The sequence below is a fragment of the Pseudoliparis swirei genome, chromosome 17 (assembly GCF_029220125.1).
Source record: "Pseudoliparis swirei isolate HS2019 ecotype Mariana Trench chromosome 17, NWPU_hadal_v1, whole genome shotgun sequence".
Classification (NCBI taxonomy): Eukaryota; Metazoa; Chordata; class Actinopteri; order Perciformes; family Liparidae; genus Pseudoliparis; species Pseudoliparis swirei.
Window position 1 is genome coordinate 12,024,351 of NC_079404.1, and position 23,840 is coordinate 12,048,190.

Consider the following 23,840-nt stretch of genomic DNA (forward strand, 5'->3'; position numbering starts at 1 on the left):
AGCAGCCATATCAGACATGTGGTCTGGTTGCAATAAGGCTGATGTGTCCAATGTTAACAAGCTAAGCATCGTTAAGTTATACGTATATATATTTACAACAGCATGGCATAGTGTGCATGTTAGCACAATTAGCATTTAGCTCATTAGCCTGTTTTTTTAATTTTAATGAGTATGTTTCAAGGCATATTGTTAAAAATCAAAGCTGGCTCTAATAAACCAGATATACTTACGGTAAGAATGCTGTATCTATTAGTCTACTGCAACTTATTTACATAAGAAATTAACCTATGTGATGTGAAATATTGGTTCAGGTTATAAAGTCTATTCCAACTTTAGCCATGAGAGTTGATGCACTAAAATACTGTGTTTTATTCATTTTTTATCTTCAAATTAACTTAATAAACACATCGAATACAATATAGGTTATTCTGTAGTGAAGGACAATGTTAAATGGGGATATTTAATTTTCAAATTTAAGCATTTGAGATTTTCAGATGTTCTATCAGATATTAAAAGTTTCCCCCAAAACACATGTGTTCCGTCTCACATTTCTTGAATTGATTCCCTTCTAGGTCCATCAATAAGTGCTCTCAGTGGATCGAAGTTGAAGTTAGGGAATCCTTTCTTAGAAGTGTGTTTGTGTTTTCTCAGGCGTGATATCGGCACCCAGCTCTTTGTGAGCTTTGTTATGAAAGAATGTTTAACGTGCTTGGTTATAAAAGTCCAATCTTGAATGCAAACTAAAATAATTGAACCCGACATAAATCAGGTGTGTTTTTCTGAGTGATAAAAAAAAAAGACAATATATATATGTCTTGTTCCTCAAGATGTTCTTAGAAATCCTTCCTGACAGCTGCTTTGTCCAAGCACACTATCTCCCCACTCGACCACTCCGACCTCCTCAGCAGTGAGCAGCTACCTGTGTGACACAGCTCCGTTTGACAGGACAGAGGCACTTGTGTGGCGCGTCTGGTGGCTGGACACGATGCAAACAATGCCTTGCTGATGGATTTTTTCAGAGGCCATGGCCTGCTGGAGGCTGAGAGGGCGGGGCGATGGTGTTAACTGTTCTCGGCTCCTCCCTCAAACCACTCTTGTGTGGATACCTATTTAATCTTTTCATTTGGATTTAGGTTAAGTTTGCACCAATACCCTGATAGCTGCCCTACACCTTAAAGCAATATGCATATCATATGTATTCTTTATAAAGCTAGAGCCTAAAGGCTTTAACCTCTTGACCCCCACCCGGTTTTTTAGGTTTCTGCTCACAATGACATACCCAAACTAAAAAGGGTGTAGCTCTGCAACCACACAAGCTATTTGAATAATGTTGGTGTTATAATAAAGGGAACACATGTGAGCTTTTGTTCAGATGTGTAAATATTAGCATATATGTTACTGGTTAAGAGTAAATAAAGATGAATTCTATTTTCATAGAAGTTTCAGGTTCGATTAGAAAAAAAAGCACTTTCAGGATGAATATATCCTGGATGGATGCACAGCAAAGGCCTAAAATTACCCAGATAATAATACAACTTGTGAACAGACTCTCTGCAAAGTTTGACTCAGAAAAAATAAAGCAGAACAATAGTTGGAGACTTTTTAGTAAAGAGAATTTAGGTGAGGTCTCTAAAATTTGCATTTGGGCACATTGAAGCACCATCTGTGCCATTTGACTTTTCTCATGTACCAAACCATTTATTTCACTTTCACTTTTACTTGTGGTGTTCAATACATGCAAATACATCATTATGTGGCTTTAAAACAGTAAATCAAAGATAAACTAGAATGGGCACTCGGTAGAGCGCATACCTTCGCATATCACAAGCTTGGGCATTGACTTATGAACATTTTGGCATTAGTTGCATGCCAATTGGACAAAAATGTATCGTGCTATGGTAAAAAAAAAGATGTTGACCTTTCTATGACCTTGACCTTCACCTTTGACCCGATTGATCCCAAAATCTAATCAAATGGTCCCCGGATAATAACCAATCATCCCACCAAATTCCATGTGATTCAAAAAGATTTGACCTGTTCATGACCTTTGACCTTGACCTTTGACCCGATCGATCCCAAAATCTAATCAACTGGTCCCCGGATAATAAACAATCATCCCACCAAATTTCATGCGATTCGGTTCAATACTTTTTGAGTTCTGCGAAAGATTTTGACCTGTTCATGACCTATGACCTTGACCTTTGACCCGATCGATCCCAAAATCTAATCAACTGGTCCCCGGATAATAAGCAATCATCCCACCAAATTGCATGCGATTCGGTTCAATACTTTTTGAGTTTTGCGAATAACACGCATACAAATAAATAAATAAATAAATACACGGCGATCAAAACATAACCTACCGGCATTTTCAATGCGAAGGTAAAAAAACGATCAAACAAAGTGGTGCTGTGCGTAAAGCCGGTTTTTGGATCTGTCACAGCGCAGCTGTTGCGCGCGCAGATATCTCCGCCGGGGAAGGGCGGATTTTAAAGAACGACACGTCATTGGAATACTTAGAGCCAATAGAATCGATTGGTACCAAGAAAGACAAGATTGACAGCACTGTGAGCCAATAGGAGACAGAAAGGCGTCGCCATATTTGAAATGTGAAATCCGATTCGCTGAAATTGAACTTCCTGACAGCTGACTATGACGCTTCCCCAAAAGTCCGCCTGGTTTTTAAAGGGACCTACACACACACAAAAGCCATGCCAGATGGAATGCAGGGGAGAGAAACGTTTTTTCTTCTTCTCAAGAACAAAAGTATGTTGAATTTGCTGAATGTAAAGCTATGAAGCGATTAATATTTATGTGTTCTTTGGCTTATATCTCCGTGATACTTTGGTGCAGAAGGATTCTGTAAAGATATTTAGAATCTGTGTGAAGTCCTCTTGCTTTCAAACATCTCTTTTATGATTGCACAAAGCTACATGTCGCTAGCTACGGAAACGTTCTGAGTGGGCCGACACCTGACAAAATTATGATTATGATATTTGTATTTTTATTTCAGTTGGTGTTTGAGTTGTGTTTAAATGGCTCACTGATACTTGTAGCCCTAGTTGTCTTCTTTAATTTGATGTACAACATCAATATATTTGCTCATGTTTATTATAATATTATAGACAGTTTAGAACACAATATCAAATATGCACCATAGGTGGTGCAATGGGGCTTAAGTGGTTTTAAAATCAGAGCAGTGCAAATCAACTAAAACTTAAATCTCAAATGAAACAAAACTAGTTTTTAATTGCCTACAACTATAGCCCATCAAAAGAAATTGAAAATAAATATGCCATCTCATGGCAATTAACATCCTCTAAATATCTGGGTATCAATATGAGAAAAGTTATTTTCAAACTTGCAGAATATAAATATGATCCACTAATAAGGAAAATTAAGGACGACATAGCAAGATGGAACCTCATTCCGTTCCTGAGTTTCACTGAGGATTGAATCCATTAAAATGAATATACTGCCCAGACTACTTTATCTATTTCAAACTCTACCAATAGAGATCATATTTAATAAACGTACTTCTGGTGGCTGGCAAAAAGACTCACCAGGAAATGGTTATCACAAGAAAGTCCTACTCTGGATCCATGGATGGACGTTACAATGGACATTTACAACATGGAGACGATAACGGCATCCGACACGACAAACTGGAAGAAATGTTTGGCATATCGGGAAAAATGGGTGACATACATAACACCGCATAGACTAAAAGAGAATAATGAAAAGAAAAATGAAAAAAAAGAAACTTCTTCGATACACATCTGTAGCAGGTCTCACGCCGCTACCCGTGGGTTTCCCCCCAAAGCTCCAAGGATCAGCCAGGCACCAAGCGGTTTCATTGAACGACATATTTTATTTGTCAGCACACAACGCACAGCAGACCGCAACACTGCGCCTCTGCTCACTTGCCTCTCTACCTCCAGCTCTGCTGCCCTTTTATATCAGCAGCATCGGCTTCCGACTGCTTGCCAATCAGTCAGAGCAGCTGACTGATTGGCAACCAGCCAGCAGCCGAGGCCAGATTGGGGACAGCTGCCACAACATCACTTGATGTTTTAGTCATTCACTTAAATCAAACTAAGAGCACATTTGTTCACCAGTTTATTTGAGGGAGAAAGTGCGCCATGAAACAAACATCATAAGAACATTCATTGCTTGAAGCAGGTGGGAAAGGTTGCTAATTATTTTAGCTCTCAACAGATTATCTTAATTTCTGAAATCAGAAAATAAGTAGTATCCTATCATGCAAACCGGAAACATGAAGTCTCTGCTAGTAGGAAACACGTGGGTTCATAGGTCACGAGTGTAATCCAGCTGCAACACAAATCTAACAAGCTGAGGAGGATGCGTTTCCTTGAAATGGCGGATGAACCTCTGCGGTGGTCTTTGAGGGACGATGGAGGTTCTCAGGCAGCTCAAAGAGGCTGTTCGGAGAACGCCGTGTAACTCTTCACACGCGCAAAGAAGAAGGGGGTGTAGTTGCTGTGCAGGTCAAACGCCGTGACAACCGTCTCTCCAGTCGGCCTAAAAACACAATTACGGACAATTTGGAAACAAATGGGGATTTGTGTTCTTCTCTTTTCCACTACTTTCTAACCCGTGTCTCTTACTTGTAAGTGATCTGGCAGGAGTGGTGGATCCACACCAGCTTATTGAAACTCTGACGCCCCCCAGAGCACAGATGCAGTCCCACGTGAAAGCTGTGCTCGGCCTCTGGAGGTGGGTTCCGCCTGCAGAACTGATTCCTTTGAAACTCGGTCGCCTTCTGTCAACAAATAACACCGTTTACACCCCGTTTCACTTCATGCGTTCTTGGAAATGTTTTATTTACAGTGAAAGTGAGCATTCAGTGAGCATCAGTATGACATTACTAGTTAGGTCAAATTGAAAACGTTTGAATTTCACAGCCTCAACTGTACCGAGTTAAAGACTTGTTTCTTCCGTCATCACCTCCTCGTGTATTAGGTTAAATAGTCAAATGTGGTAAGTAAATAAATCCACCCTATCTGAGATGGGACTCTTTATAAGTTAACTGTCTCACATAAACTACAGTGACCGGCAAAGCACTACATGTATGCATTGCCACCACATTTACAGTAGAAAGGCATGATGAGAATATTGCACACTATCACAAGTTTAGTTTATGGATCATTCCATAGAGGCTCAGAAAAACTTCTACATTTCTGAAAGTTAAAAGATGCAACGTTGAGGTGCTGTAAAATGTATGTAGTATATACATAAAACCACTTACTCTGGTTTTATAAAAAATGTCACATTACTTTAAATAGCAATGATGAGTGATCTATGACTATGTACATTTTGATAAGCCTAACACAGGTGTGTCAGACATTTAAAGTTACAATGAGTCTTTCATTTAATTTCCATTATTTGTTTTTCATTTAACTATTGGTTAAAATATTTTTTTAATGCATCAAACCAAATCCTTAAATACAGTGTGCTCTCATTTCAGACTTAGTTAAAAATAAATAGTGTGGGGCCACAGTTAGATAACTCTCCACACACATTTATGAAATAGTTTTGCGATAATAACTACCCCCTACGAGGCTTTGTGACAATGTCACGTTACACCAAAGCACATCCGTACTCGTCCTTTAAAAATGGACGCACAGTGCCCACTTCGTCTTTGCTACAGTACACATCTTCCTCTCATCCCTAAAGGTATTCTCACCTGCTTTTTCTTACAGACAACAGCAAAAACTTTGGTTTGATTGTCCGTCTCCTGCGACAGACGGAAATGACCGAGCAGAACAGAATCCATTCTGAAAGATTAAACAAAATTCAACAATCGTGAAAAGTGCTGCCCCGCACAGGGAAATGTGTTTGTGTTACGACATCCAGTCTCGCTGGGTTGGTATGAATGAGAAGGTGTACCTGATGTTCTTAGTACGCAAGCGAGGAACAACAATCAGAGGGTCTTCAGGGGTGGTCAGCATGACCACGTGGCCGTCAGGGAAGAACCGGAGGTACCTGTGATAACAATGCCCACTCTGATCTATTATATCTATACAACTCACAATCAAAAGATTAGAAGTAAAGTTAAACATCTACCTGTAGTACTCAACGTGATGCCACGCTCTGTAAAATCCATCCAGTGATTCCTCTCCTTGACGAATGTAAGACGACTTGCTGATATAAACTCCTGTGAAAAAACAGAAAGTTCAACATCCAGGAAATCATCTCCATTGGATGTTCAGTGTAGTAATAATAGAAAGCTGATTCACATTGGGCATTATTCACCTTTTAGAAGCAAAATCAAGATTAGTCCAATGGTATTTTTCACTGGCAATATTTAGCCAAATGGCTTTTTGAGACATTTGGCTTCGGAACTTGTGTTTTGAACCATTATCCTTAAATTGGCTTCTAAATAGTAAAATCACCATTTAATCCTTGTGTGGAGGAGAATCCTAAAACCACACTATATTGGTTGTTTACTGAAACTAAACAGATACTTAAGTACCATCGCAGCGGACACGAGGCCTTTGCAGGAACATCTCCCTCCAGGAATTGAAGGGAACCAGTTTGGTACAGTTCCGCCCCCACACTCTTAAACAGGCTAAATGCCAAATCTCAGGGTCCCTGGAGAGAAATAGATACAAAATATAAAAGAGATTGAGTGAACCTTGAACCATGCACATAGAAATGAAGACGCAAGCTGTTAATAAACAAGCTATCACATATCTTATCTGTTCTGACGGAGGGTCTGACCTTGCACAGATGTAAAACCCACGGCAGACCAAAGACAGCTGCTCCAGGGCGCCGATGTCCAGATCACTCGACACAACCCAACGGAAGATGTACATCAGGATTTCATGCGGCAAGGCTGCAGTCAAAAAAAAAAACATTTTATAAAAATACAAGTTGATAGTGACTTGAGACATGTTTATAATCTAAAAATAAATTAATTAGATTTTACTGGAAATGTGCATCTGAGTCAAATCCAACTCAGGAGTGCAGATCTTTGGAAATGAGCTTTCCAGAGTGAGCTCCTGCTCAAAGTAGGCAAGGAGATCCTCGATTTCACCGTCGACATTATTGTCCACGCTGCAATAAAACACAAGTTCAGTTATAGACGTGAGAGTATCCCTGTGTCTCATACGAGCCTGCACTCCACATCATACACCTCTTAACACGAGCACGGTGTTTGTTTTATTGGGTCTGCACACGTTCGCGATCCTGGCTCCATGACGCTACATCAATGCACAAACATAAATTGGAAGTTTTAAGCTTAAAGTCGAGATGAAATTAAAAATGGCTTTCGGATCACATTATTATATCTTATTGCACTATTTACCAATACATGCAAAAATAACTACAATAACTGTAGACTGACCACGTTACAGAAGAAGACGCTCCCTCTTCCAGGGTTCTTACACATTTTGACCAATGGATTTCCATGACTTTTAACCAAATTTCCATGACCAAACTGAAATCTCGGTATATACATGAACATTTTAGAAAATGTTGCGTATTGAGTGTATGCCGGCTTATATTTTGAGCGTCTTTCTTTAAAAAACATATTAATTATTTCAAACTCGGCGTAAATGAACATGTGATTAAAACAAATTTCCATGACTTTTCCAAAACTTTTATGATTTAAGTTTTTTCCATGACTTTTCCAGGCCTGGAAATGACCATTTTGAAATTCCATGACTTTTCCAGGTTATCCATGACCGTATGAACCCTGCTCTTCAGTTTAACTGATACTTTAATAGGTGCAGTTTGTAGGATTTGACATCATCTTTTTATGAGGTTGCAGAGTGCAACCAACTGAAATGTGTTGTGCCGTCACAATAAAGTGAAAATCCAAATGTCCATATCTAAAACCAGTGTTTGGTTTGTCTGTTCTGGGCTACTGTAGAAACATGGCAGAGTCTCATTCTAAGAAAACAACAACACAATCATTATTATTCACTATTTTTAGGTGATTATACAGAAAAGAAAACATAATTGTTGGTATTTATCTTCAATATCTGCTAATAGAGCGCCCTAAATGAAACACAATGTTCCTTGAAGATGGAAACCACATTAAAATGTTTGTTTTAAGAGATCTAGATTTTGAAAAACAGACCTTTCAAGCTATATTGAAACATTGCAGAATTAGATTTTTAATAATATCTCAAAATAAAAAAAGCAGCTTACTAGTTTCCTCCCACTCGGTCTGCATCAGGAGGACGGCTGTAGTTGATTTTGAACTCAATGTCAGGCACAAGCTGCATAGCCATGCGATAGAACTTGATTGCTGCAAGTAAAGAAATACATCTGATGATACATTAACAAGAATATAAAATTGAGGTGCTCAAGCAATGCAAAACTATATGGGGGGGGGGGGGGTTAAAGATGACATGTGAACTGTTGAATCATTCCCAGGTTTCATCTCATGATTGACAGTTAGAAATGCTTGTATTATCAAAACAACTCTGATATAATAGAGCATTTCTTTATTCCGTTTATTTTATATAGCCCAATATCACAAATTTGCCTCAGAGGGCTTTACAATATGTACACATACATATAGGCTTACTAAAAATAAAAAAGTAAGCATCTCATTTAGTTCCAAAAGAAGAATAGTTTTGTGATCAAATGAAAATGTCATCCTTTCACTGCTGATTTGATCCCCAGCCATCCGAACGTACCCTCATAGACAGCTCCATTCTGCTCTTCCTGAACTGCTCTCAGGAACAGCTCGGTGGCCTGAAGGAAGAAGACTCACAGCGGTCATTCAGCAGCAGTGTGCAGTTCAGGAAACGCACGCTGCAATACATCGATGTACATGACCCGGAGAAATCATTTCACAACACACCTTTTCCTCTCGAGCAATATCTTGGGGCCTCTTCAGACCTTTAGCTCGCAGCAGTCGGCCACTTGCTCCAGAGCTCCGTTTGAGCTCAGACATCCACTGCGCTCTGAACGTACTGAGCTCCAGCTGCAATAAAATAATAATGTTATTAAGAGCCACAAAAAGTCTCGGGCTTCCGTTTTCTCAATCTCTCATAAAAAGAATTTATCAAAAACTATTTCTAAATAGGAACCATGTGAAAATAGTGGGCATGACAGGTGATCTTTATTCTAACTTACAAAGTTTTTTGTTGTACTTAAAGATCATGGCTTAGCTCAGTATTCTTTAAAATATGTAACAAAACAAAAAAGGTGATATGATGTGCATTGATTTTGGTTCACACATAAAACAGCGGCGTGATCACAAGTCCATGCAAATCCAAACAAATGTGTAGGAGACACCAGGAAGCTACAAGTGTTGGAAACATTATGACAAGGACAGCTTGGGTTTAGAGTACATGTATTATGTACTAATACATTCTATACTTGCACTGCACGTGATGGATTTATGTGACACTTTCACTGAATGAGATTATTAAACTTTCATTCAAAATTAAGTGAGTAGAGCTTGCTGGCATCCTGTTAACAGTTTTGTGGAAAAAACAATAAGAAAGAGTCAAATAAGAAAACAGCGAGCAAAAAATAATAACGTCCTGAAGGGATAAGAGATAGCATGTGCTACTTGGAATTAATGCCATCAATAATTTTGAAACTAGAAAACAACATGTTAATTGTCATCTACTCCAGTCTCGATATATATAAGTTTCCTCACCTGAAGGTTTGGGTCATCTGAACCTTCATCTTCATCCGTACCTTCGATATCTGCATTTTCTTCAGCCTATACAAAGAAGTTAAGTTTACTTAAATTCATCAACAGCTGTTTTTTTTGTCCTGAAAACCTGTGAAAAAACTGTGATTGTGGATTTGTGGCTTCTGGTTTCCCAGTTGACATCAACCTGAACGACAATGTCGAGCCGACTTTTCAAACATACAGCAGAACCGTGTGGAGAAATGATGAGGGCGGACTGTTGTCATGGTTTTCTTGTGTTAGTAAGATAGGTTGTAACTGCAGTTACTGTCTTTGTCTGTGTTGTATTCTTTGTATATCATGCACTTAACAGACTGACTTTCTTATTGAGGTTATTGGTTAATAAACACGCAAACATGTTAAATGTTAAGATGTGCTGCTTTGTAAATAGGACTAGATTTGTAAAAAGTCTGTGTACATGTTGGTGAGAAAGTAACAAGAAAGTGCAGGACAGAAACACAGAACTCGGTTGGAGGCCATTTAGAAACAGAGCCGTTACAGAGTGTGTCCACCAGAGAGCCCTGCTGAGGAGTAAAAGGATTTAGATTATTAATGTTTTTTAAAATAACTTAATGACATACTTCCAGACTGTTCAATTTATAGCCATTATGGAATATTCATAATAAGTTATCAATATAATCCAACATTTTACAAGGTACATTATTGATAAATTAACACTAAACACAAATAGATCAATCAATAAGCGGTTCATGGAGAAGCTTCCCCTACATTGGGCAACATGTGTGCAGCAAAGCCAACAAACTATTATTACTTTACAATTCACCTAAATATGTATTATTTATTATCTGTACATGTGCATCTAGACATGCGTGTGTTTGTCTTTTACATAGTTGTGTGATGCTTGTCAGATCCCGCTGTACATCCTGACACGATTGAACTCTAACCATTATATTGTATTCTCTGTTAATCAGTTTAAAGTTGAATTACTTCAAACACACGGTGTTAGTTCTGGGAAATAAAGACACCGACCACACGGATAATAATCATGGTGTAAAATAAACCATGACACGCGTTCTCAGAACTGGACTTCTACTGACTATTAGAAGTAATAGAGCTCGCGAACAGCACGACCCCGTGAAGGTTCAAGCTAAAAAGATAATTAATCTGTAAACATCAGGTGCGTCGCGATCATTTTAAGATGACGTGTCGCTTCACTCGGATCACAGCCAGGTCATTAGTTGTAATAGGTTCATTGTTATTGTTTGATAACAGGTTAATGGTTATTATTTGTCAACAAGTGAAGCCCCGAACAAGTCGAGCAGAACAACAACCGAACTGACGTCACGTTAGCTGCGTTAGCTCGCTCGCTAGCTGGCTAACACGTTTCTTTCTGTGTCTCTCGTCAAAGCACGGGGACCCACCATGGCAGCGTGGCTAGCAGGCGTCCGGTTTGTGTTTGTATCGTCACAAGCGGTCAACACGTTTACAGTTCACGGTCGGAGAAGCGGACAACACAACGAACATATTTACGAGCTCGCAGGAACGCAGCCATTCCGCTGAGTGTCCCGGAGCTTCAGTGACAGGAAGTCAGGAAGTGTGGCGAAGCTAGGAAGAGACGGAGGGCGAGAGACGACGTATTTACCCATTAAGACGTGCATTCATATATATATAGGCACAGATAGAGCCCTAGTGGTGCTCAAGCACCTGCCCTTTTGCCCTGGATGAAAAAAGTGCCCTTTCTGTATTCAAGTCAAATACACATTATTGTGGGAGTCATGCTCCGATTTATTTTTTTCTGTTTTTTTAGATGTGAGACGAGAGTTGTTCTTACAGAAAGCCCGTCGGCCCAAAGATGAACGGGACGATTAAAGTCTCCGTTTGATTCCTTCTACAGGTTGGAACCGACATGCCACGTTCAACGAGTCCAGAAGGCCGAGCCCTTTGTCCGGCTGCTGGGAGGCGAGGAGCTTCCAGACGGACTCTTCAGGAGCTGCTGGACGAGATGCCGGTGTTACGGTTCAACCTGAGACCCTGTTAACTGGCGACCTTCGGTCGAATGCGTCTGTTGTTGTCGTAGTTACGGCAGATGTTGATAATAGCAAGAGAACACGCAGCTGTCCTCGCGAATGCCGCAATGTTTAATTCTACAATTCAATGAGAAACCTTCTCGTGTCGTGTCTGGTCTGAACATACCGGAGGAGACGATGTAGAAGAGAAAGCGTCCAGCGACTTGAAGCGTCGCGTGTTGTTTATGGGTTGAAACAGGAAGTTAGCAAATTGCCCTTCCTTTGAAATACATTTGGTCAAATAAATAAACACTTAATCAACATACAATTGGGAGTCTGTTTTGTGCAAACATGTGTCACGTAGAATAACTCTGTAGTCCAAAAACAACAACAACAAAAATATATATAAGGATGTTACAGGATTCGAACTCATGTCCTTGGGGGGGGAAAAGGTTAACTGACGGAGATTTTACCACTAGGCCAAGAGCAACAAGGTTTACTCTGTTCGCACAATTAAATAACCTGCACTGCGGTCACTGATCACCACGAAAGGCAAAAAACCACCAGATCAACTTGTGACCAAGCACACTGCCGACTACCATGGAGCATGTTGACGTGAACGAAGGAGCACTCTACAATAGTGAACCGTAACACCGTCATCAATTCCCCCCAAATGTGTTTGGATATCCGTCACGGCATTTATTTGAGTTCTTGTGAAAATTTCGCCTAGACCTACTCCGCGGCACTCAAGGCTTGTTTACTGACTGTTTACTGACGTTAGTTATGTCGAGAGAATAGAGAGAGGGAGAGATGTACAGGCAGGCATCTTCTTTGTGTTGTTTTATAAATGCTATTTAGACAATTTCGAAAGTATGTTGAATTTATTAATTCATTTTATAAATGTCACACGAATTCACAGCTAGAAAATAGCAACTAAACTATGCTAGCTCTCGGTATCATGCTATCCATGTGCCACATTGTTTTCTGTGGTAGCCTATGTTTCTCTTTGTTTTGTCTGTTCCAGTTTTACAAAGATCAATCTTGTATGAGTAATTGCAGAGGCGGGAAATATCAGACTTCCGTAAAAACGTTATAAAGCCTCAGTCTGATATTTCCTGGCATGACCTCACTCTCGGTTAGTAGTTAGTTATTACAAGTGTTGTTTTTTCTTGCGTTTACTCTTTTCAGCCAAGCGGTAGAGGCAAGAAAATTTAGGGCGCACTTTTCCTGGGTCAAAATGGGTCTTGGGTGGTCCCAAAAATTTTTTTTGCGCGCTACGCACCTTCTATTCATGCAGTCGAGCTATTGAGTGCGTGATCAGCAGCTGGCTGCCGTGATACGCGCACACAGGTGAGCACACCTCCTTGAAACATACTATTGAGAACATATTCGCTGACATGAACCTGATGAACACAGTTATTTTTTGTTTTTTCAACGCAGACTTTTTTTTGCCTTAGGCGCTCGGGAAAACGACTCTGCAGGAAAAACCTGACACACTATAAATCGACTTGCAAAGTTTTCCCATCATTTTTACTGTATTACTGATAAATAATTTGACAATATACAATCTTATGCCTGTTTGCCTTCATGAACTGCAAAACATTCACAACAGAGAACTCTTCAGAAGTTACTGTATTGAGTTTAAACATATTTGAAGAGCCAATCAAAACATTTGTTGGTTTCTAGAGATGCACCGATCAGGTTTTGGTGGTGTTGATTGACTATGAGGAAATACATATAAAGCAACTCAAACATTAAAGAAATTACCGATTTCTTTAAACATTTAGAACTTTTACTTTGAAAAATTTCCTAATTGATACATTAAAATTGTTTGATTGCGATTTCAGATATGTATGGAACACATCTGCATCATTCATTTCCTGGAACTCTTGGGGAAATCTATATACAGGACTTTTCTTAACATACAAAAGACTGACTAATTTAGATAAACTCTTCCTTGGTACAGTAAACATTTTAATGTTAGCATAATTTAAGCTAAATCTCAGAAACTATCTATAAAGATACAACATCAGTTCATTGTTTACTTTTATATGTTAGTGTATGATTTGTCGACATCTTATTTTGATAAACGGATGTTGTTTCACGTGGTTCTTTCCTTTGCAAAACCGGATGTTGTCACTTAAATCCTTCCGCTAACGTTATCAAAATTACCGTGAGCGACAGTCTCTACAGAGATTCAACTCGGGGACGTGCGCCTCTTTTCACACATTAGCCCCCCACACACACACACAGGCCTTCTTCTTCTGTAGAACAAGTTTGTAAACAACAAAATATTTAATAACAAAAAGAAATCTGCTAATTTACTGGTCGCGCATGCGCGAGTTGATGAAAAATTTACTCGCACTGTGTCTAATTTTACCTGGGTAGAGGTTAGTAAGTTGTTTATTATATGGCATTTTTTCACTCCTATTGTTTTGTAAATAAAAACAAATTGTAATATGTCATTTTGTTCAGCTCTCATGTCTTCTCACGACACGATGTGTTTCAGGTGTTACTGCTCACTTCAAGTTACAGTGATCAATAGAAGAATAATTTTGTCGATGGGTGCCCTTTTTTTGGGGTTGAGCACCTGCCCCCCAAAATGTCTGTGCATGTGCCTGTATATATATGTGTGTGTGTGTGTATATATATATATATATGTGTGTGTGTGTGTGTGTGTGTATATATTATATATATGTGTATATATCCATATTATATATGTGTGTGTGTATATATATATATATATATATGAATGCACGTCTTAATGGATAAATACATATATATCATAAGAAGTCTCGTTCATAACAATGAAATGATATATATGAATACATGGGGAAATAAGTCAGTCAATGAATGTTAGAATTGATCAATACAAGAATGGATGAATAAATAGAAGCTCAAATTACAACTTAAATTGACATCATTTAATTGTTATGACTGAGACCTATAGGAAACAAAGGAGGCATGCGAGGTACCAAGTATGAAACAAATGTACAATGTTGATTCGAACACATGAGACTGAAGGGCGTCCAAACTGAATAAAATGTAGCGAAAAACGCACGTGCACCACAGTAACACTCACACGCCCTTCACAAGATCATGTTTCTGCAACTTCCAAATAACGTTCTGAGAATATCCCCATGTTGTATATTGGGTTAAGGATCATTCCCAGAAGGTTATTTCTGTAAAAACCTTTTTATAACCTATTGGAAACGATCCCTAGAGATTCCTAGAAGGTTATAATTGTAAAACTATTAAAAAAAAGTGGTGGTGCCAAAATGGATTTATCTGTCAATTATCTAAATTAGTCATTTCATTTCATAATAGCAGTTCACATTTCTATACTAGGAGAATTTCAGTAGTTTAGTAGTAGTAATACATCAGTCCTTTGATTGGTGCTATAGTCCAAAATGTGTCACCTATTGACCAAATATTGAGTTTTAGAAGTCCAGAAACAGACCGACACACTTCTGTCCATGTGGTGCTGCTATGTGCGACCCTATCTAAATACCTAACACAATTTGGTTACAAGCTATGAAAATGTGACATTTACAGTGACATTCCTAATCAAAGAATCTGATGAGTCACTAAATCCAGTGAAACGCCTGCTCTTCATGATTGATGTCATTCAGCTGACAAATTAACTAAAAGCATCTGTGTTGATCAGCTTCTCTGTCCGGGTGTGACCAAGTATTTTAAACCAATTAAAATCTCCAAACGCAGTTGTAGAGCCTGTTAAACTTTCCCTGAAAAGTAGTGACTGATACCTGCCTGAGGGTCGCCACAATGAAAATGGGTCCAACTCTTGTTGTCACAAAAGCTGTTTGTGTGACAGTATTAACCAAAAGCAAATAGACACATATCATATCCACCAGAAATGTAGAAATGTAGTTGTTTAGGAGTTTGTACACAGCTGGTTTGGCCAGAGAATTTTGGGGTAACTTCTCACTTGCCATGGCCATGAAAACATATATAAATAATATATATATATATATATATATATATATATATATATATATATATATATGCAGGCTTTTACTGAAGTCTAGTTTTTACTTAACTGCATTTATTGGCCAGCTACAAGTTACTTTGCAGATCAAGACATGCAAAGCAGATGCTTGAGGACAAACTTGTGAGCAGAGAAGAATAATTCAATACAAGAGCACACATACTTGGTCACTTCCGGCTTTGCTTTGTGACGCTTTATTGTACTTGTGGGGCTTCTTTGAATATTAGTCTTGTTGTATCAGTTAATTGTGATGAAAGAGACTTCTTATGATATATACCTCTCATAAATGTATATTTAGATGTTCAATGAGAATGATATTGAAGGCGTACAGACTCTGGAGATACGGATGCAGTGATTTATTCCGTCTCGTGTTGTATCTTTGTAGCCGACGCAGCCGGAGGAGAGCTGTGATTTGTCGTAACGAGACCGCAAACTGTCCTTACAGCAACGCGAGATTTGACGAGCTATATGACGGCAGGGCCTGGACATAGCTGATGTGTGTTGTGCGGGAGACACACTGGATGCGGTTATCCGTCTTCTAACGGCGACAGTCAGCCAGCGGATTAATCCGTGAAAACGGTTGTTGAACATCGACCGCGAGCTCCTCGACTATGTGCTGTTGTCGATTTGACGCGAGACGGGTGAGTGACGTCCTCTGCTTTATGTTTGAAGTGAGCAGACCATTCAGTTCAACAGGCCACTGGGGTTTCTGTAATGTTGTCTGGGCCACCAGCAGCACCAGTAGCTCTATAAGAGAGCCTTACTGGGAGACGTGTTCTCCCACATACTGGTTACAACGAAACACGATCACCTGGACGTAAGTTGCTCCGTGTTTTAGGGCTAGCTGTTTTTTTCGTATGCGGTAAAACCATGTAAATAGTCGGCTCGCAGCCCGGGTGAACCTCCGCGAGGTCGTTTCTCTAACTACTTGCTCCCAAGTAACGTCAGTACGTTAGAAGATGGATGTATTGGCGCTGTGATGCGAGTTAACGTTGATGAACGACATTTACACAACATTTGGCAAGACGAGATGTCTCCTACTTTACTGCAAAGTCCAACTTGTTTTCATGGTTCCTCGTCACACCGTGTGAGTCGCACAGTGCACAATGATTGGCTACCAAACTAGTTCTGGAGTCACAACATCATCTTGTCTTAAACTCAAGTTTAAGTTGAGCTTCCCTCTTCATCAGATAATGCGTTATTCTGCACAGCAACGATCAAACACCAAAGTGAAGAAACACTAGTCAACACATAATATTGGTACTTTTATGTTCCATAGCTCACAGGATTTATCCAAAATACTTAATTGCATCATGCAGGCAGATTCAACTGTGGCGCTGAAAACCAGGAACACTGTGATTCTTAATTCATCATCAAGGCAGCTGTCATAGCTTGACTGAAATGTAGAGAGGGAGTCAATGTAACTCTTGATTTGCATGACTGAGAACCTGTTAATTGATATATTGGCAACTATTGTGGCCGCGACATATAAATCCATTTCAGTATGTGTCCAGAGCACTCACACGTTTTCCAACCAATAAATGTCCTCACTTAGTAGTAAGCGTGTGGTCACATGGCAAACATCGTCATTCCAACCGCCAGGCTGACATACCTAACCACAGTTTTTGTCATTAATCCCTCACCTTCCCAGCTCCAAGGAGGCGATTCCATGAAACCATGAGTCCTCCAGCTCCGCCCGTGGTGTTCTGCTGTTGTCACAGGAAAATCTGGTTACATTCAGCGGCGGGAGGCAAACACTCTATTTTTCACCCAGTTATCATCTTGGCCCGGATGCTACGGAAGGACGCGCAGAATGAATAGATACACAACGATCAGGCAGCTCGGGGATGGAACCTATGGCTCCGTCATCCTCGGCCGCAGTCTGGAGTCAGGAGAGCTGGTGGCCATAAAGAAGTGAGTATTCGGACAATTGTGTGCGTTTGTGACGGCAGCACCTTTTTTCTTTTTGACATGCAATTTTGTATAATTTGCAAAAAATAAGTAATGGGGAAAAATATTTTTCAGAATGAAAAGAAAATTTTACTCCTGGGAAGAATGCATGAACCTTCGTGAAGTCAAGGTGGGTGTATCTTTTTTTTAAACACAATTTCACACATTCAAATAGCAGAAAGTACAACCCCAAATCAACTGAAATACTTTACATACAGTTTCGTCTATAATTTGGCAGAGAATTGTCAATATTTAATATAAAATGAATGTTAAATAATGTGTGCTCATATTAATGTCAACTCATCCGCATGAACTCTGCAAATCAATGTTTTTATTGAAGCTCCTCAAACATATGAGTATTGGCTCCATTCTCAGATTTAGGGTTTGAAATATCACTGCGCGATGTTGTATTACCGGTTAACCTTAAATACAATGTTGTAAGGGAGTACAACAAATATACAACAGCTAAATGATGAATTTAGTGAATCATTTCTGTATCGCCTCTTCAAGATGTGAGCTGCATTTCACAGTGTTTAAAAAATCTGTATGTACATAGATACGTAAACATCAAATAGCAAACAAAATGGCGTGTAATGTTTGATGTCATGTTGTCAGATCTAACTTCATGATAACTTCATGATTTGCAGGTAATGCAGTCACGATAATATGATTAATATACTGTCCATCTACATTTTAGACTAGTTGTCACATATTCAAAATGTCTGTTTGTTTTCATACCAATTCAGTATGTTGCTGTCCACATTTCCTCACAGCTCAGTCACACACCAGCTCTAAGAGTTGAAGGTGATTCTTGTGTGCTGTTGCTTTTGAGCTCCGGTTCCCATCCCTGGCCTCCACATCCCACATCCCTCTCCCAGAGCTCCAACCTAATGCAGCAAAACATGTGTGGAGCGCGCTGGTCCTTAGAGGATAGTCGGATCATCATTAACATCATGTCACACCATACAATCTCAAAATCCCATTCCAGCTTCCCCCACCCTTTACTAAAATGTAGCATGGTTCAACCCATGTCCTCCCAGTGCACGGGAACAGTGTCTATTTCTCCGTCCTGCTTTCTATTCACCCTTTTCCAATTGTGATTTTATATCCCACCTTTGAAGCATTTATCCCCAAACTCTATTGTCTTCGTCGTCGAGCCATGTTTAAACATGAAGGGTGTGTTTCGTAGTTGTAGGGTGTGCTTTTGAATGTGCTGCAGTGACCCCTGTGTATTGTCCAGCATGTTTACATTTACTTTTCATATCTGCTTCTTCGTTTATTCGTTCCACATGTTCTTACACGGTCTTTATTTTTTATTTTTTTACAGTCCTTAAAGAAACTCAACCATGCCAATGTAATCAAACTTAAGGAGGTGATTCGAGAAAATGATCACTTGTACTTCGTATTTGAGTACATGAAGGAAAATCTGTATCAGCTGATGAAAGACAGGTGCGTAGAGTTGTGGCTTGCTGCATTATTAATCCCACAGATATAACTTCATTTGATGAATGTGTACAGTTTCTTAATCGTACAAGTTTTCTAACTCTTTGTTTCTTGCTGCAGGACTCGATTGTTTCCTGAATCTGCTGTGAGAAATATTATGTTTCAGATATTACAAGGGCTCACGTTCATCCAAAAACACGGTACGTCTGTTTACGACTCCATGCTTAACTACAAGTGGCACATTTGACATTTTGTGCCGAGACGATCACGCAGTCGGTCTTTTGTTAGGGTTTTTTCACAGGGACATGAAGCCTGAGAATCTTCTGTGCATGGGCCCAGAGCTGGTGAAAATAGCTGACTTTGGGCTTGCCCGTGAAATCAGATCTCGACCCCCATACACAGACTATGTCTCGACGAGATGGTGAGTTTCTTGAAGAGTAAACTTAGTGCACTTTGTTTGATAGTTTCTTTTCACTCAAGTCTGAGGACCCTCTCTTTTGGACCAGGTACAGAGCCCCAGAGGTGCTCCTCAGATCCACCTCCTACAGTTCACCCATAGACCAGTGGGCAGTCGGCTGCATCATGGCAGAGCTTTATACCCTCAGGCCTCTTTTCCCAGGCTCCAGTGAAGTAGACACCATATTCAAAGTGTGCCAAGTCCTGGGTACGCCAAAGAAGGTAAGGCCCTTCACATGTGTACAGCAGCATGACACAGAATGTGTAGACGGGTACACATACATGAGTAATTCCTCACTATTTAGCTGCACTTGGATGTAACCGAGACCAGAATCACCTGTTTCATTTATGCTTGAAAAATAAGACCAACACCATCAAATGTAGTAGGAATATGTATTGGTCTGGTTTTACGGGTTACCCCTTTTTTATTTGAATTTACTAATCCACTTCTGTCACTGTGTCTCCCCCTCTAGAACGATTGGCCGGAGGGATACCATCTGGCAAGTGCAATGAATTTCCGTTGGCCTCAGTGTGTTCCCAGTAATCTAAAGACCCTAATCCCAAATGCCAGTCCTGAAGCCATTCATCTGATGACAGACCTGCTCCAGTGGGATCCCAAGAAGAGACCAGCGTCGGCCCAGGTAGGGTCCGATCTACACTTCATCTTAACAGCGCAACATACAGAATGAAAGCTGGTGTTGTATTGTTAACATCTTGATATCTTTTCAGGCTCTCAGGTACTCTTACTTCTACGTGGGCCAGGCGTTGGGCACTCCGCAACAGATCCTGGAGCATGGCCGACCTCAGCCAGGCAGTGTGCCGCTGCAGGCTCCTTTCCAGTCACAGCAGCAGCTGCCGCTGCTTCAACCTGTGCCCCCCTCCCAGCCCCCACCTCCAAACCAACACTGCTCCCAGCAGATCCAGCCCTCCCCTGTGTCTGCAGCATCGTACCAACGGCACACAGAGCTGGTGCGAGAGCAGCAATCGAAGCCCATCCTAAAGCAGGAACAGGCCGGAGGAACACCACGAAGCCATCTTCCTTACATTGGTGACAAGAGTCTGCAGAGCAAAGTGAGGCTGGCATGTGTGTGTGTGTGTGTGTCTTAGTTTTAACATGTAGATGTTAAATCCTGGCTAGGAATGCCTTACATCTAGCCTCCAACACATTCCTGATGATGGCTGATTGATGTTAACATCTAAGCTACGCTAGTTTGCTTCACTACGTATTTTGAGTAATACTTACAATGAACAACTTACAACTTTTTTCTTTCGAACACGGAATTGTGGAACATATTTCTGACATGTATGACTGATGTCCCTTTAGCAAACAAGACAGGAGACAGAGAAAGCAAACCCTCTGAACTATCAGTTGAAACCTAAAGGCGGGCGGCGGCGCTGGGGCCACGCCACAGGACACCCGAAGGGTGAAGACTACGAAGAAACCGATCTGACATCCATCAGTATTCTCGGAAAAAGTAACTTCTCCACAGAGAAGTCGAGGCAGGGGGAGGACGCACTGAGCAGGTGCGGCCATGATCTGTCGTCATGTTGTACCTTGTACCAGGGGCACAGCCAGTGGACTTATGAACAATAGAAATATGCAGAATGATCAGAAGCCTCAGATAATGTCCATCCATCACTATGACTACAAGCAGGTAACTCGCATCACCTTCGTCTCATTGACCGCACGCTGTCTTTCAGATATGGAAATGTTCTGGATTTCAGTCGACCCAACGGAAAGGAAGATGCACCTTTAAACCTGAACAAGAGTCCAGCCCACCAGGCGCCACCGAGAACCGCGTCTGCCAAACAACATTACTTGAGGCAGTCGAGATATTTACCTGGTAATGTATGTTTAATATTTCCACTGAGTAGGACTGAGAGTCGTCTTTAATAAAATGGTGGGATGTTATTATGGTGTTATAAAGTACAGCATATCAACCACACGACCTTTTGGAGGATGTCATTTTTTCAATAGATACACACAATATATTAATGCTAATCATTTGGTAACCACGGGGACACGTTGGCACATACGTGCTGAGAGTCAGCAGGGTCTGCCAACGCCAAAGGGAGTTCAAATCGAGGCGTCTGTCTCTCTGCAGTGCCCGTTTGTACCTGGTCATTAGTATTCATGAAATGAGAAACGTTTAGATTGAATAATGTCACCTTCCTTCAAAAAAGTATCTGATCATCTCTCACTGTCTCCCTCAGGCATTAGCACAAAGAAGAACGTGACCATGAATACCAGCAAAGACTTCACTGGAAGCCATCTTTGGGGCAACAGCAGTATTCCATTTGGAGGGACTCTGCCGAGCAGAGGCGCTCACGGTAACCTCCCCGGACATCTTGTACTAAACTTCTCTGTAATCTCTGTTACCACTATCATTCAACTGAATGAATCTGTCATTTTTTGTTTTTAAATGTCAGGAACAAATACAATCTCGGGTGGATACATGCCATCGTTTTACAAAAAAGACCTCGGGTCAGCCGATCACAGAGGGCACCAGAGTCCTTCGGTGGAATCGACAGCATCAAGTGAGGATACATTTTGAGAGTATTCAGCTATCTGGCTTATATTAACTGTCCAGCCACCGAACAATGCCTTTTTGAAAACATGTCAGAGATACCGGTTTTGATGCTATTTCAGATTATGCAACATGGCAGTCAGGCCGGAGTCCGATGAACACCTCTCCCAACACGCCAATGACCAACAAGAGCACGCCGGGTCTGCTGCCCCGGCCGCCGGTCCAGTCCATCCACGGGCGAACGGACTGGTCTGCCAAATATGGACACCGCTAGTGCCCTGCCTGGAGCTCTGACCTGTGCTCCTAAGACTTTCACCTCCAAAGAGTAGGCCTAGTTGTTTTATAATATAAATCTGTGCATACATCTTACAGAGCAATAATTTTGTTTTTCATTATGTGTACTATGGATGTTGTGAATTGTAAAATATCTAAGTATATGTGTATATTTAAATGCAACCGGCCAACATTTTAGCCCATATTTGCTCCCTGTGTTTTTATTTTGTATTACTGTAACATAGCTAATGTTCGACAGAGGTCACAACCTCAGTTTTGTATTAGATTTGTCATTCAATGTTCACCAGCCTGTTTACATAATATGCATATTATAATTTTTGTATATCTTCACTGTGACTTGTTTTGGCTACAACTAATTACTTTGCCTCTGTAAAGTTCAGTCTTTTTTTAAATATATATTTTATTTTTTTAACATTGCTGCTGTTATTGTTTTGTGAGGTGTGCATTATAATGAATACGATGCAGGTGGTTGCGACACTGCTTAAATGTGTTCTAGTTTCTAAAGTATAATTATCCAAGTTCAAACGAGCTACCCCCCCTCCCCCTTGGCCAAACTGAGCGTGATTATTGAATTGCCAGTTGTTGAGTATAAATAAACCTTTGACTGGGTACTGATGTGTTCAATGTGTGTAATTTTTCATGAAACAAATTAAATCGTTTTGTAAATTAAAAGTTACCTATCAGTCTAAACTTAATCTCAGTAGTAGCTCAATGTTATTGCTATACAAGCATGACTACAGTGCGATAGTCATCTGGTATTCTACTGTGGGCACATAATGAAATGTATTTATGATATATTGTTCCTTTTTTTTTAACCCAGCACATAGTATGTCATATGGTAAGGCTCTCTGAGGCAAATTTGTGTTTTTCAATTCAGTTAATTTGTATAGCCCATTTTCACAAATAAATGTTTTTTGAGCTGTAGAAAATAAATTGAATTGAATAAATATTGTGATTGATAGAGGTTAGATGGCCGGTTGGCGTTTATGAGATTGGAGTGAGACACGGAGAAAATGTGAAGTGGTGCTCATCGCAATAAAACATCTTTGATGGGACATGTCGCGTCTCGGCCAATCAGCGTTCAGATGTCTACAGCGTTTGGGGGTTTAGGTTAGCTTGAATGTCAGCCCGCTACATCTGCTGTAATGTTGCACGGTGCATCGATACTAACAAAGTACCCGTACGTTAAAAACGATATGATTTTGCATATTTATCTCACAGCGAGTGGCGTTAAGAAGTTGCGGAGCTTTTGAGACCGTCTTCGGCTTTAAAAAAATATTTTTATTTTTATTACTAGCCTACTGTAGATAAATATACCAGTATCGTATTTATGGTATATCGTATTTATGGTATATTGTAATTATGGTATTGTAATTAATTCTGCTATCAGGTGTCATGATATTTATGGCAGGTATCGTATAGAAGTTATAATTTTAGGATCGTGACAACCAGGTAGAGGAAGGAACAGACTCATGGAACAGAATCATGGAACAGAATCATGGAACAGACTC

At 40.2% G+C, this 23,840-nt stretch overlaps 2 protein-coding genes across 6 annotated transcripts; one reads left to right on the forward strand and one right to left on the reverse strand.

The window, feature by feature from the left end:
• Nucleotides 1–4,103: 4,103 nt before the first annotated feature.
• fbxo9 (F-box protein 9) lies at nt 4,104–11,961 on the reverse strand. 3 transcript variants are annotated; one of them, XM_056435951.1, is made up of 15 exons: nt 11,837–11,957; nt 11,475–11,633; nt 11,065–11,248; nt 9,647–9,712; nt 8,840–8,962; nt 8,673–8,730; nt 8,179–8,278; nt 6,953–7,080; nt 6,745–6,859; nt 6,497–6,615; nt 6,088–6,178; nt 5,911–6,006; nt 5,708–5,798; nt 4,629–4,783; nt 4,104–4,542 (listed from the first exon to the last, which is right to left on the reverse strand). In XM_056435951.1, the coding sequence occupies exons 3-15, from the start codon at nt 11,065–11,067 to the stop codon at nt 4,434–4,436; spliced, it is 1,254 nt and encodes a 417-aa protein (XP_056291926.1). In that variant the 5' UTR covers nt 11,068–11,248; nt 11,475–11,633; nt 11,837–11,957; the 3' UTR covers nt 4,104–4,433. The 3 variants fall into 3 exon arrangements, with proteins under 3 accessions (XP_056291926.1, XP_056291927.1, XP_056291928.1); XM_056435952.1 differs by having other exon boundaries at nt 4,629–4,780; nt 11,475–11,961; XM_056435953.1 differs by having other exon boundaries at nt 11,174–11,248; nt 11,475–11,954.
• Nucleotides 11,962–16,149: 4,188 nt separating this feature from the next.
• Nucleotides 16,150–22,940, forward strand: LOC130207367 (serine/threonine-protein kinase ICK-like). 3 transcript variants are annotated; one of them, XM_056435943.1, is made up of 14 exons: nt 16,150–16,299; nt 17,310–17,572; nt 17,684–17,738; nt 18,936–19,057; nt 19,172–19,251; nt 19,340–19,472; nt 19,558–19,729; nt 19,981–20,148; nt 20,237–20,578; nt 20,832–21,031; nt 21,209–21,351; nt 21,722–21,838; nt 21,938–22,045; nt 22,158–22,940. In XM_056435943.1, the coding sequence occupies exons 2-14, from the start codon at nt 17,472–17,474 to the stop codon at nt 22,307–22,309; spliced, it is 1,893 nt and encodes a 630-aa protein (XP_056291918.1). In that variant the 5' UTR covers nt 16,150–16,299; nt 17,310–17,471; the 3' UTR covers nt 22,310–22,940. The 3 variants fall into 3 exon arrangements, with proteins under 3 accessions (XP_056291918.1, XP_056291919.1, XP_056291920.1); XM_056435944.1 differs by lacking the exons at nt 16,150–16,299; nt 17,310–17,572 and adding an exon at nt 18,382–18,412; XM_056435945.1 differs by lacking the exons at nt 16,150–16,299; nt 17,310–17,572 and adding an exon at nt 18,355–18,412 and having other exon boundaries at nt 17,718–17,738.
• Nucleotides 22,941–23,840: the final 900 nt, after the last annotated feature.

What these genes read in the sequence shown, in the direction of transcription:
- fbxo9 (XM_056435951.1), bottom strand. An exon ending in ATATTGCTCGAGAGGAAAAG is followed by an intron (nt 8,731 to 8,839) that starts GTGTGTTGTGAA and finishes TTCTTCCTTCAG; the next exon opens with GCCACCGAGCTGTTCCTGAG. An exon ending in TTGCGTACTAAGAACATCAG is followed by an intron (nt 5,799 to 5,910) that starts GTACACCTTCTC and finishes TTAATCTTTCAG; the next exon opens with AATGGATTCTGTTCTGCTCG.
- LOC130207367 (XM_056435943.1), top strand. Translation starts at nt 17,472, where the DNA reads ATGAATAGATACACAACGATCAGGCAGCTCGGGGATGGAACCTATGGC. An exon ending in TGAACCTTCGTGAAGTCAAG is followed by an intron (nt 17,739 to 18,935) that starts GTGGGTGTATCT and finishes ATTTTTTTACAG; the next exon opens with TCCTTAAAGAAACTCAACCA. An exon ending in TATCAGCTGATGAAAGACAG is followed by an intron (nt 19,058 to 19,171) that starts GTGCGTAGAGTT and finishes TTCTTGCTGCAG; the next exon opens with GACTCGATTGTTTCCTGAAT.